Source organism: Stegostoma tigrinum, chromosome 29 (assembly GCF_030684315.1).
Source record: "Stegostoma tigrinum isolate sSteTig4 chromosome 29, sSteTig4.hap1, whole genome shotgun sequence".
Lineage (NCBI taxonomy): Eukaryota > Metazoa > Chordata > Chondrichthyes > Orectolobiformes > Stegostomatidae > Stegostoma > Stegostoma tigrinum.
The window spans coordinates 38884838-38899382 of record NC_081382.1 but is presented as its reverse complement, the minus strand read 5'-3'; the positions used below and the strand labels follow the sequence as shown (position 1 = coordinate 38899382).

Sequence of the window (14545 nt, the reverse complement as noted above, 5' to 3'; positions counted from 1 at the left end):
ATGAAAAAAAAGCTCTCTTTGGAACATGGTACAGCATTGATGATGGCTAATCAGCTAAAGGTATGTTGATAACGCTTGTGAAAGTCCTTCAAATTCCTCCTCGTAGAGTAGTTGAGTAGGATTTGTTGAATAACTAGTAAAGAATTTCAGCATTAAGTGCCAGAAACAGCAGTCAGTTCACATTAAACAAAATGAGTAGTTGTTACACAACAATCGCTATTAAATGACACTCAAATCAAGTGGTTGAACTCCAAACCTCAACTGTGCAAAGACATGCCTTTCATGGCATCTTAGCAAATGCTCCTGCCTCCAGCGCACTGACTGCTGTGCCCAGATCAAAAAGGTACTGCATGTATCGCATGAGAGAACATAATTAGCCCATCAAGACTGCCATTTATGTGGGCAGAGCCTCAAAAAGTGTCAACCAACACCAGCCTTTCGATTATGCTGGGTCTCCAGCATGACAGTTCTCAACTCAGCATTCCAAAACCAATGCAAAATTCATTGTTCAAATTATTTGTAGATAAAAAGTGCAACTTAACTATAACAAAACAAAGAAATGCACATGCTGGAAATCTGAAACACACAAAAATTGAGGGAAACCCCTCGGCAGGTCTGGCTGCATCTGTCGAGGGAGAAAACACAGAGTTAATGCTGGTCCAGTGACCAGCTTTGATGTTCAACTTTGCCCTTTTCTGTCTCCACAATCTGCTGCAACCTATAACCTTCGAAGACTTTTGTCTCTCTTTGCAAACCCCAACTCACGTCACTGCATTTTGACATTCATGTACCTTCAAGTACCTAAATCCCAAGGTCCAGACTCCCTCTCTTCCCGCTTCCTTAAAGACGCACGCTGAAACCTAGCTCTCTGATCAAGCTTTTTGATTACCTGATATCTTCCATGGTTTGGAATCAACTACTTTTCCTAGAAATTAATGTTGTGAAGCTGCTGGTGGATTGGTTTACCACACTGTTAATGGTGACAATATAAACAATAGTTGTTCATTTGATGCAGCAAAACCCCAAATGCAGTAAGGATAATTACCACAAATAGGTCATGCCCCATTTGATGCAGCAAAACCCAAATGCAGTAAGGATAATTACCACAAATAGGTCATGCCCCATTTGATGCAGCAAAACCCAAATGCAGTAAGGATAATTACCACAAATAGGTCATGCCCCATTTGATGCAGCAAAACCCAAATGCAGTAAGGATAATTACCACAAATAGGTCATGCCCCATTTGATGCAGCAAAACCCAAATGCAGTAAGGATAATTACCACAAATAGGTCATGCCCCATTTGATGCAGCAAAACCCCAAATGCAGTAAGGATAATTACCACAAATAGGTCATGCCCCATTTTTCCACTTAGCCCCTCCCTGGTGTACATTTTGACCTTAAATTAAACAACTTAATATCCAAAAAGATTATGCTGAAATGGAATAAATACAGCATCTGCAACAACTGATACAATAATTAACTGCCTTTGTTCAGGCTGTGTTGGCCACAAGATTTGTTTCCAAATTATCTGCTCAAGGCTTTTCCAGGAATCAAGATCTAGGGTTTATCATTGGAAATTGAAGACAACTCTACTTGTGCTCACTTCAGGGCATTTTCATACAGCAAAATAAAGTGCAACACATCTTTCATACTACTGGGAGTGGAGGCCAGCCAACTTCCCAAAGGAGGTGGCTAAGGAAGGGGCATTTCTGTTATCTAGGAATGTCTTTAGCTGGTTTCACAGACCTACTTTTTGCCTGCTCAGAGAGTTATCCCCCAGTTCTCTCAGCACTTACAGTCACAATCCAGACAAAAAAAAAGGGCCACCATCTGAGAGATAGGATGCTATTCCCAGATCCCATCTGCTCTCAAAGTCATAGAAATATACAGCACAGAAACAGACAGTTCAGTCCAACTCATCCATGCCGACCACTTATCCAAAATTAACATAGTCCCATTTGCCAGCATTTGGCCCATATCCCTCGAAACCTTTCCAATTCATATAACCAATCCAGATGCCTTTTAAATGCTGCAATTGTATCAGCTTCCTCCAATTTCTAGGCAGCTCATGAACTACCCTCTGCGTGGAAAAGTTGTCCCTTAGGTCCCTTTAAAATCTTTCCCCTCCCCCCACATCTTAAACCCACGCACTCTAGCTTTGGACTCCCCGACCCTGGCAAAAAAGACTTTGACTACTGACCCTATCCATGCCCCTCAAGATTTTATAAGCTTCTATAAGGCCACCCCTCAGTCTTCGACACTCCAGGGAATATACCCTGAGTCTATAGCTCTTTCTCTATCAGCTCAAACCCTCCAACAACTCTGGCAACATCCTTGTGAATCATTTCTGAACCCTTGGTAGTTTAACAACATTTTTCCTATAGCAGGGAGACCAGAATTGAACACAGTGTTCCAAAAGTGACCTAACCGATGTCCTGTACAGCCTCAGATGTAAGAGTTTCTGCAGGCAGTATTTTGGAAGAGGAGCAGAGGTCCTCTCAGGGTCCAGGTCAATATTCATTCCTCAATCAACATTAGACAAGCAAGTCTGGTCAGCATCACAGACAATAAAATGTGAGGCTGGATGAACACAGCAGGCCCAGCAGCATCACAGGAGCACAAAAGCTGACGTTTCGGGCCTGGACCCTTCTTCAGAGAGGGGGATGGGGTGAGGGTTCTGGAATAAATAGGGAGAGAGGGGGAGGCGGACCGAAGATGGAGAGAAAAGAAGATAGGTGGAGAGGAGAGTATAGGTGGGAAGGTAGGGAGGGGATAGGTCAGTCCAGGGAAGACGGACAGGTCAAGGAGGTGGGATGCGGTTAGTAGGTAGGAGATAGAGGTGCGGCTTGCGGTGGGAGGAAGGGATGGGTGAGAGGCAGAACAGGTTAGGGAGGCAGAGACAGGTTGGACTGGTTTTGGGATGCAGTGGGTGGAGGGGAAGAGCTGGGCTGGTTGTGTGGTGCAGTGGGGGGAGGGGACGAACTGGGCTGGTTTTGGGATGCGGTGGGGGAAGGGGAGATTTTGAAGCTGGGGAAGTCCACATTGATACCATTGGGCTGCAGGGTTCCCAAGCAGAATATGAGTTGCTGTTCCTGCAACCTTCGGGTGGCATCATTGTGGCACTGCAGGAGGCCCATGTTGGACATGTCATCTAAAGAATGGGAGGGGGAGTGGAAATGGTTTGCGACTGGGAGGTGTAGTTGTTTATTGCGAACCGAGCGGAGGTGTTCTGCAAAGTGGTCCCCAAGCCTCCGCTTGGTTTCCCCAATGTAGGGGAAGCCACACCAGGTACAGTGGATGCAGTATACCACATTGGCAGATGTGCAGGTGAACCTCTGCTTAATGTGGAAAGTCATCTTGGGGCCTGGCTTTTCTGCAACCTTGGGAACCCTGCAGCCCAATGGTATCAATGTGGACTTCACCAGCTTCAAAATCTCCCCTGCCCCCACCGCATCTCAAAACCAGCCCAGTTCGTCCCCTCCCCCCACTGCACCACACAACCAGCCCAGCTCTTCCCCTCCACCCACTGCATCCCAAAACCAGTCCAACCTGTCTCTGCCTCCCTAACCTGTTCTTCCTCTCACCCATCCCTTCTTCCCACCCCAAGCCGCACCCCCATCTCCTACCTACTAACCTCATCCCACCTCCTTGACCTGTCCGTCTTCCCTGGACTGACCTATCCTCTCCCTACCTATACTCTCCTCTCCACCTATCTTCTTTTCTCTCCATCTTCGGTCCGCCTCCCCCTCTCTCCCTATTTATTCCAGAACCCTCACCTCATCCCCTCTCTGAAGAAGGGTCCAGGCCCGAAGCATCAGCTTTTGTGCTCCTGAGATGCTGCTGGGCCTGCTGTGTTCATCCAGCCTCACATTTTATTGTCTTGGATTCTCCAGCATCTGCAGTTCCCATTATCACTGGCCAGCATCACACTTTGTTTGACAGAGTTCACTTCACGCAAAGTGGGAACTTCACTTCCTACAATTTAACAACAGCTGCATTCCAAAAATACTTGATTTGCCAAGTAGCGCTTTGGAATTGATCAAGATCATGAATGGTGCCATATAGAGTACATGCAGAATATGCCCGGGAGACCCTGATAGGAGAGCAAGAATACTAATAAATGGGATTGAGAAAGGAGTGTAAACATTATGAAATACATTTATGCAGTGCCTTTCGTGACCAACTTGACGAGGAGCACCATCACAATCCCCCTAGCAGCTTGGCAAGGTGGATGAGGAGGGCCATTTCCACTTGCTGCAGAGTCTATATTAGAAGGCATCATCTCAGAATAGAGGGGTTTTCCATTTGATATAGATGTGGAAGAATTTCTTCTCCCAGAAAGTAGACAGAATCCAAAATTAGTTTTCGGCAGTGGCTGTCGGGTACGTTCATGGTCTTTAAGCATGTTCAAAGCTGACGTGCCACAGATTATTGATCAAGAAGGGAATCAAGTCTAATGGAGAAAAGGCAAGAAAGTGGAGTTGAGGATGCTCAGATCTGACACAATCTCATTGAGACTGTATGGGCGAAGTGGCCTACTTTTGCTCCTTAAAGTCTTAACATCTCAAGGTACGTTACAGCCAATGAAGCACTGATATACATTGTCACTATTGTACTGTAGGGGGCTGCTCACAGCGATTTGCCACAATCAAAAACCTTAACTAACGTCCAGGTCAACCAGGAATGGGCAATTAACCCTGGTCTAACCAGTGATGCCCCATATCCAATTTATAAATATCAAAAAAAAGTAATGTGGTAGCAGAGACAAGACAATCTGTTTCTCAAGTGTTGTTTGAAGGATAAATATTGACCAGGATTTAAGGAAGGAAGCCTGCATTCTTCTTAAAAGTAGTGGCGTTGGATTTATTCCCACTTACGTTAATGTGGCAGATGGGACTTGGCTTAACTTCCCAACTAAAAGTTGGAACCTTTGACAGCGCAACACTCACTCAGTACTGCATCCTTGATTTTTGTGTTCGAGTCCTGGAGTAGGACTTAACCCACAACTTTCTAACTTCAGGAGAGAGTGTGCCACCAACTTGCCTATAGCTGACAAAGTGAAGCCAGAAGAACGGGCAGGTGTGCGTGAGAGTGCACGAGAGCATGAGAGAGTTTGAGTGTGAGAGACTGTAAGGACAGCAAGAAGAGGAGAAGAAAACAAAGCAGCAGCAAAAAAAAGGAACGGGGTGACATACAGGTTGAATAAGGAGGTGAGACAGAGACAAAACAGAGTAACAACAGCAGTGAAAAGGAGGCAGAAAGGAATAAAGAGCAACATTTTGGTAAGAGCTAGTCAATTCTGCTTCTCTGTAATGATGATGTTACAAAATAGGAGCACATGATTGCTCCGTTGATCAACGTAAGCCAACTGTCGAGGCCGATGCTTGAAAGATCAACCTTTGGTACCTAGCATTCACCAGCACATCACTGAAAATCCACGCACATCCTAACCCCAAACAGCCGGAAAGAAACTACAGAATTTCCTTCTTTCTTGTATTCTAAAAAGGGAGGATAAAAGGAGAAAGTGGAACAAGGCCACCCCAGTGCAAGCACCTCCCATTGAGGTATTTCAGGAGAATACCACAGATTAAAACCTTTTGGCAACCAAAGAAACTGGCCAAGTGCCAACAGCAATTGGACGGCATAAAGAAATGCTATTTCTTTCTGAAGCAGAGTTAGATCTACAGTTTCCTTTCCAAAACTGTGTTGCTTGACAGTTTTGTCCTCTTATTCTTGAGCTAAGAAGTTTGAGTTTGTTTACTTGGAAATGCCATCCGTGTGCTGAACACTGTTGACCGGCAACGTTGAAGCAAACTCCAGATCTCTGTGGAAACAGAGATGATTTGACCATCAAAATATTTGTTTACCAGTTTAAAAATAAATCCAATTAGAAGTGTTTTGCAAGCCAACAAAAAAAGGAAAGGATTAAGTTAACTGAGAATCAACGGCAGACCACACAATTTTACTCAACCTCAGAGCCCTACTCATTCCTCTAAGATCATGCTGCACCCAAGACAGGAATTCCAGAGTCATTGACAAAGAGACAAATGTGCCTCCTTTGTACTATTATATTTGGATATGCGTCCACTTAAACAGGAAGCTGGAAGTGAAGCTACCTTTAATTCCAATGTTCATTGGAGTAGGAAGAAGCTACTTAGGTCTTCGAGTCTGTTTGCTATGCAACCAAACCGTGGCTAAAATGTAAGTCAAGTCTATCCAACAGTCTTTGTTCCATAAAACTGAGGTTTTTGTGCGAAAATTTGCTACCAGTCTCAATTTTTCAGGTGTCAACTGACCGCCTCCAGCTGCAAGAATATGTTTAGTAAAAATAAAAGCAGAGTGCAAGCGAGAGAGACAGGCAAAGACTGACAGGGGTTCAGACAGAGCGCGGGGGAGGGGGAGCGAGAGAGAGAGAGAGAGAGAGAGAGGGAGAGACACAGAGAGTGGCACAGACAGAGACAGAGAGACTAAAAAGAATATTCCAGATTCTTCTACACGGTGTGTGATTATCTCCTGCCTGACTGTCCATGTCCCTGGGTGCACTCTAACTGCACTCTCCATGTTTGGCCCTACCCACTCATTCTACCATTTACCCAAACTATAAATATCGATCATTAGCTTTAAACAGTCAGAAGTTCCAAACGTGTGAACAGTTTCCTGAAATGCACTAATCCCAGTTTCACAGCACACATCAGAATGTCACTCTCTCATGAGCTCAGGGGTAGCTGATGTGGCTTAGAACTTAAGTTAATTCACATCAGCCATGATTATACTGGATGGCACAGGGTTTCAGGGGCTGAAAGGCCTCTCATTCAAAGTTATAATACATTTCAATTACAAAAAATATTGCCAGCTGCTATCATTTGCTCCTCGGTGGTGTTCTTATTTAATTCAATCATAGCTTCCTTGTTAGCAGTAAGAAACAGTACCCTGAGCTAGAGCCCCTCAACGAAGACAATTAAGAGAACAGCAAAGTGCCAAATTCCAAGTTGTCAACTGTCAAAACAAATGCAATGAAAAAAGAGGGAAGGTGAGAAACCGTGTGCAATAAAGCTGCGCCGTGGCTCAGCGGTTAGCACTGCTGCCTCACAGCACTAGGACCCGGGTTCGATTCCACCCTCTAGCGACTGTGTGTGGAGTTTGCACATTCTCCCTGTGTCTGCCCGGGTTACCTCCGGGTGCTCCGATTTCCTGCCACAGTCCAAAGATGTGGTGGTTAGGTGGATTGGCCGTGCTAAATTGCCCGTAGTGTTCAGGGATTTGCAGATTAGCGGGATGGGTCTGGGTGGGATGCCCTGAGGGTCGCTGTGGACTTGTTGGGCCAAAGGGACTGCTTCTGTAGGGATTCTATGATAAAATTCAATGCAATGTTTAGAGCAGGCAGCATAAATCCACTCTAAGGTCAGATGGAGACACTGACTCTCACCTATTTCTGGGCAAGCCATGTAGCACATATAGGGGTTATAGTCACACCTCAGAAGTTTTCCTCATTAAGCGTAAAATGACAACATCCTGAAAAAATGCAGTGACAGGAGAAACAAATCGGCCCTACAGGTCGAGGCTGATGCCACTTGCTTGTTTCTGGAAAAAAAATTTCAGATCTTCTTTGCTAAAAATAATGAAACATTCTTCTCTCTTGTTTAGTTATTTGGTTTTCCCTTTAATGCTCAACTCCCCTTAAATTCCACATTCTAACCAACTGATGGATGAAGAGTTTCCTCCTTTTTGGATTTATTCATGGCTATCTTGGATTTGGTTTCCCCATTCTACAACAAGCAAGAACATCTTGCCTACATCAAACTTAACTCAATCTCAAAAGATCAAAGAGATCATCTCTCAGTCTTCTCTTCATTTGCCAAAGAAACTGCACTGCCACAGCACCTTCTGCAACTGCAGGACATTCCGAAACTCCCCAAAGAGGGAAAGCAGCAGTTTGCACACAGAAAGCGCCACAAATCAGCAGCGTGACATGAATCAGATCCCTGGTTTTTAGTAAAGTTGAAGGAGGAATAAATGTTGGCCTGGTCACCAAAAGGACAATGCCCCACCCCACTTATTTTTCAAAACAATGCTTTGGGAGCTTCCAAATGCACCAGGAGGGGAAAATATGTGACCTCAGTAGAAGATCTTGTCACAAAAAGGTATTACCCTTGCAGTAATTTTTCATTATTGGACTCAAGTCTCTAGATTTGGACTTAATTCCACAAACTTTTTAAGAGGTTGAATTGCTCCTGACTGAACGCAGGTGGCAATTTTATCCACAGAAAACCATTTTAGGCACTTAACACTGACTACGCTTTATTTATAAAGTAATTCTTGGCTGTATGACAAGTACATCATTGTCTGCAAATTAGTTTGAGGTTTTAAAGGGCACTGTAAAAAATGGAATTATTCATACATTTCACCCTTACCCAAATGATTCCAACCACAGATTTTGTGGTTAACACACTGCGCCCTCAGGATGATTAACAATGGTCAAACCAAATTCTGACAACACCTAAGAACAAAACTTACATTGAGCTAAATGTTCTTTGGTTAGTTTGTAATCTGAACCAAAAAATGGATGCTCATTTGGATTTTGAGTTATTAGAAACATAAGAAATAGGCTGGTTCTAAAGTAGTCATATTTAACTGAAATCCTTGTTTCGCTATCCACTGATTGCACCAAACCCTCAGAGTTCCTCCAGCAAAAACGGAGTGTTCAGGCAAAAGATTGACGAAGGGTCACAGACTGAAAATGTTAATTCCTTTTCTCTCTACAGATGCTCCTGGACCTGCGTTTCTCCAGCATTATGTTTTTGTCCAGATTTCCAGCATCTGCATTTATGTGCGATCATTTTAAGAGCTTCCCCAGCACTTTGATTTTATTTAAGAAATAAGTTATAAGGCCGTTGAACCAGTCATGCTAATTTGTAGGATTATGACTGATCTGCTATCTAAGCTCAATTTTCTAATTTATCCTCACACTGCTCAAATTATTAACTACAGATGCCAGAAATCTGAAAGCGAAACTGAAATTGCTGCTGAAACAGAGAGCATGTTGGGGCCAGTGGGAGGGGGGGGGGGGGGGGGGGGGGGGAGCAAGGGAAGGAGTGAGGAGTAGAATGGAAGTCCTGTCACAGAGAGGAGCGAAAAGGTGGCAAACCTCAAAATCCCTTCACCTTTCTCTCTATACCTTTTTCTCGACACCATCAGTTCTAAAAGGAGGGTCACTGGACCCAAAATGTTAACACTGCTTTCTCTCTCTATAAATGGTGCTACACCTGAGTTTCTCCAGTAATTTTTGTTTGGTTGGTCAAATTATTGACTATGTACCCACAATTCTGAGTTAGAGAATTTTGAGTATTCACAACTTTACATGAAGAATGGTCTATTCAACTCAGCCCTAAACACCCAGTTCCTTGTCCAAGACCAGAAGCATTGACACAGACTCTCCAGTCAAAGAAAATCACCTTTCAGCATCCAACTGGTCATGCAGGCTGAGAATTACATGCATTTCCATGACATCATCACTGCCTGTTCTTTTAAATTCCAATTTAAAACAGAACTAATGTGTTTTTTCATATAAAAGCTAATATAATTAGCGCGAAGAGGGCGGGTGGCTCAATGTGGTTAGTCCAAGTACTTTTCTGATGAAGAGTCTAGGCCCGAAACATCAGCTTTTGTGCTCCTGAGATACTGCTTGGCCTGCTGTGTTCATCCTGCTCCACACTTTGTTATCACTTCGTCCAAGTACTGTCTCTTCTTGCTTAGACTGGCTTCATCAAACCACTTAAATCGCAACACAGACCGTCTGCACATGTATAGAAGCAGGCTGGTGATTACCATAAGGAGGACATGGAGAAGGGAGGAGGAAAACAAATTAAAATTCCTATTCTGTTTCTGACAAGGCAACAAACTGCATACACGGCAGCTCATCAAACCTCACATGAATTAGAGATATACAGTTAGACCAGTCAGTCAATCATGTCAACTCAACCATTCAATACAACCATGGCTGATCTTGAGCTACAACTCTGCTATAGTTCCTAGATTCCCAAGAGAAATCACAACCTTAAATATAACCAGCTCTGGAGCACAGAGCATTCAGAGTCCTCTGGGCTACAGAATTCTAAGAATTCACGATCATTTGATTGAAGCAATTTCTCAGGTCAGTTGAAAATGATTGACCCTGGTGCTGAAAGGGTCTTCGTGTTGTGTTCTCCAGCCAGGGGGTGGTTAACTCGGTTGGTTGAACATCTGTCCGCAATGCACAGTAATGCCAGTGTAGGTGGGTTCAACTCCTGCGTTGGCTGAGGTTACCATGAAGGACTCTCCTCTTCAACCTCTGCCCTCATCTGAGGCATGATGACCCTCAGCTTAAGCCATCAATCATCGGTTCAATGAAAGAATAGCCTTACTCCCCAGCTGGGTAATCCCCAGAATATTACCTGGGTTTGCAAATTAATGGTCTGGCTATGATACCACCAGGCCATAACCTACCCCTGTTATTCTTCTGAATACCAGGGGATAAAGGCCCAAATTTACTCAGTCTCTTATCATAAAACAACACCATCTCAGGGAAAAATCTAGACAACCTTCACTGTACCAGCTCCAATGCAAGTAAACCCTTCCTTTCACACAAAGAGACACAATATTCCATATGCAGCCTCACAGACAATCGTTTGTACCTTGTCTCATTTTGTAGGTTATACACAGAGCTATTTGAAAAAAAACCCAAACATGAAAACGATATAACTGCTAAGTCAAACTACTTTTGCAATGCTGATTGAAAACTGACGGTACTTCACACACCAGGAAAAACTCAAAGCTCTGGAGATGAACATCACTTACATGGCCAAGAATGATTGCCTGCCCCCAAGACGACATGAAAATTACGAGCAGGAGTAGGCCATTCGGCCCTTTGAGCTTGTGCCACCATTCAATATGATCACAGTTGATAATCCAACTCAATTGCCTGTTCTTGACTTCATCACAGTCTCTTTGATCCCTTTAGTCACCCGGGGGTGCAAACTAATTGCAACACTGGTGAACCAGCTGTGCTCTTGGGAGGATGCATCTCCCATTGTTGGAAAGGGACCCAAGTCTATCTAAAGAAGATTGAACCTTCCTTATTGTTTTTGATGGGATGTGGCCATTGGCACTGGCCTGGGCCGCTGGATTATTCTTCAGGGAGTATGCCACCAACTCCCTGAATGAAACACCAGCACAAAACTTACGCTCACATTTTGTGACATATAAACCCTCTGACCTCAAGGCAACAGTTGGGTGACTGGACACTAAAACGCTTACACACACACACAAAAAAAAGACTGATTTGTCAAGGGACAAAAAGGCAATTTGCAATCTTGACATACCTTCTTTGAAAGCAACGAACCACAGTGTCAGATGTTCCAAGATATTGCTTCCACAGTGACGCAGGGTGAGGGGTTAGCGAGGCCATAATGCACTCACCAGCTTTGTCACAGACTCAGTTCCTTGCTACATTTCGAAGTCACAGCACTGTCTCCTGCAGTATCACGCTGCTTTAAATAGCTGCTTTGCCTATTGCTGTAGCTCCACACAAACTGCTACTGGGATTTGATTGGCAAATTTATGCTTTCAAATTAGGTCATGTGATGAAAGTTATAATTTATCACTTATGCTTAAAATATTTCATTTAGAGCAGAGCACAGCACCCAGCAAAGGCAGCACCAAGAATCATTTGGCATGGCTTACACAGACAAAAACAATGTTAGAAAAATAATTGCATTTTTTTTTAATGCACTCACGACATCAGCGCCCAAAAGGAGCTTAATTAAAATGCAGTCAGAGTTGGAACAAAGAAACCCCCAAAAACAGCAAGTTGATCGTGGCTCATCAATCGATTTACCGTGATTTCTTTTCTTCCAAATCTTTCATGGGACGTGGCTGTCAATGGCAATTCCAGCCATTGCTCTTTAAATCACAAGGTTAGCTGTGCCATTTCAGAGGGTAGTTAAGGGCCAACCAAAGTCCTGCAAATCTGGAGTCATATGTGGGCCTGGTCAGGCAAGGATAACAGAGTTCCTTCCCAAGAGTTATCCATAAGGGTTTTCCGAATAGTCAATGATCTAAGACTTTTACTGAGACTGGACTGATTGCATTCAAATTCCACCAGATGATGGGATTTGAAGCCATATTCGCACAGCACTGGCCCTGGCCTCTGGATGTCTTGTAGGGTGACAAAGTACTGTACAATCACATACCAATCAGGGTCAGAGCACCAAAGGCAAATCTGCTGCTCTTCAAAAGGCGGGGGGGGGGGGAGGGGGGGGGGCAGATAAGGCTTTGTTGCACATTACCTCTTGAGTGTCCAGCACTGTCTCAGGAATACACAGGAACGTTACTACAAATCTTGCACTCAAGTCTGGAGTCAACCCTCAAGCTTCTGACTCAACACATGTAGATATGGTTAAAAATGAAACTTTTCACATGAAAGGGGCAGGTTAAGCAAAACGTAGGTCATAAAAGGGATTAAACCGCAGTTTCTAAGTCCAAAAATGCAACACCCAGTTCCACTTAATCATTTCAAGCTGTAAAAGTTATTTCAGACGCAACAGACAGGGTTGATGATTATGCTCTGTATAGAGAATCCACTCTGGCAAATACTTTTACAATTCTAGGGACGGGACATGGGTGTGCACTTCGTAACTTCTGAAAAGCAAAACACCAGCTTCCCCGGAGGAAGGTGTATTCAGGGCGGTACAGCAGTTAGCACTGCTACCTCACTGCAACAGGGGCCCAGGTTCAATTCCGGCTTTGGTTGACTGTCTGTCTGTGTGGAGTTTGTGCAATGTCCCCAAGTCTGCGTGGGTTTCCCCTAGGGGCTCTGGCTTCCTCCCACCAAAGATGTGGGGGTTAGGTGGATTGGCCAGACTAAATTGCCCATAGTGTCCAGTGATATGCAGGTAAGTGGATTAGCCCTGGGAAATGCAGGGTTATAGGGATAGAGCAGGGAGATGGGTCTGGGTGGGATGTGCTACGGAGGGTCAGTGTGGACTCAATGGGCCAAATGGCCTCCTTCCACACTCTAGGGATTCTATGATTCTACAGTCTCTGTATAGAAGCAAAACAAGCCAGAACACTGCAAGTTTCAACTGGAGGCAGTGGTGAGTTAAAACTTGCATGTTGAAAATGACTTACACATGACAAATTCTTTGATGGAAGGAGATCATTGAAAAGGTTCATTGAAGATGCAAGCAGAAAAGGAGAGGGAGATGGAAGCACTAAGAGAAATGGTGAGATAACAGGAAACATGGTTAAAAGAGGTAGATTTTAATGAAACCATCTGTGTAACAGATATGCAGGAGAGCAGAACAGACAGAAATACAAAGTAAGTGTTCTGAAACATTCCTCAAAACATCAAGATATATTTGAGATAGTAAGAACTGCCAATGCTGTAGTCAGAGATAACACAGTGTGGAGCTGGAGGAACACAGCAGGCCTGGCAGCATCAGAGAAGAGGAAAAGTTGACATTTTGAGGCAGAACCCTTCTTCGGATATATTTGAATCTGTCAGTGATGTTGTAACGTATAGAAAGACAGGAAGGAACGAGTGCAGAGGGGATACACGGTGACCGGAGTCAGAATACAAGATTGGAAATCAATTATATTGAAAAGGAGTTGTAAACAGTTGGACAAACTCAGAGTCATCGAGCTGTATAGCACAGAAACAGACCTTTTGGTCTGACTCATCCATGCCAAACAGCCATCATAAATTAATCTAGTCCCATTTGTCAGCATTTGGCCCATATCGCTCTAAACCCTTCCTATTCATATACCCATCCAGATGTGTTCCGAATGTTGTAACATTAAAACTTATTTCTCAAAAGGTCTGGGACTGGAGAGTTTGCGACAGAGTTGCAGGGAATTGAACGGGAATGAAAAGAAGGATTTTTTAAAAAATCCAAGTGGCAATGACCTCAATGGGGTTTGTGTGCGCGTGCATGTGTTTGGGCGGTGGAGGGTTTTGGGGTGGAGGAGAAAGCACATAGAAGAAAAGATAGTGAGCAGTGATCAAAAAGGAAATTGAATTAGCACTTGAGAAAAATCATCATACATGGCTGTACAGCTAGGGAAGCGGGGGGTGGGGGGGCGGGGGTGGGGTACGAGATCAACTGAATTGTTCTGCAGGCAGCCAGAATAAATTCCAAATGGGACAAACAGCCTTTTGCTGCATTGTCATAACTCTACAAATCAGTAGTAGTCTGAATAGCAACAGAAATGAAGAGCAATGTTTATGCAGCCTTAAGTCAATTAGTTTTGTGAAAATAATTTTCCACTTCATACTCATTGAATTGCTCAATGGCTAAATGATATGTGGCTTTAAAAGAGAGAGTGAGAGGACACGCAGTTCAGCTATTTTTGTCCTGAGTCTTTCGAATTCTTAGCTCGACCTGAAATTAGTTGCAGGCCGAACATTTCTGGACAAACTAATTACGTGTTTATCAGGATGTGACTGTTTTATGATGACAATGCACAATGAGGAAAAGCCACGACCTTCAAGTCAAATACTCAGACAG

General features: G+C 43.9%; 1 protein-coding gene across 5 annotated transcripts in view; it reads right to left on the bottom strand.

The window, feature by feature from the left end:
• The window catches only part of gpsm1b (G protein signaling modulator 1b), a 233111-nt gene that overhangs the window by 179807 nt on the left and 38759 nt on the right, over positions 1–14545 (bottom strand). Inside the window, exon 1 of one of the 5 annotated variants that reach the window (XM_048559203.2) lies at positions 11360–11490. The exons of the other annotated variants lie outside the window; for them this stretch is intronic. Within the exon in view, the coding sequence (XP_048415160.1) occupies positions 11360–11445 (86 nt within the window). The 5' untranslated portion in view covers positions 11446–11490. Of the gene's footprint in view, positions 1–11359; positions 11491–14545 lie in introns of those variants that run through there. 5 annotated transcript variants of the gene reach the window in all.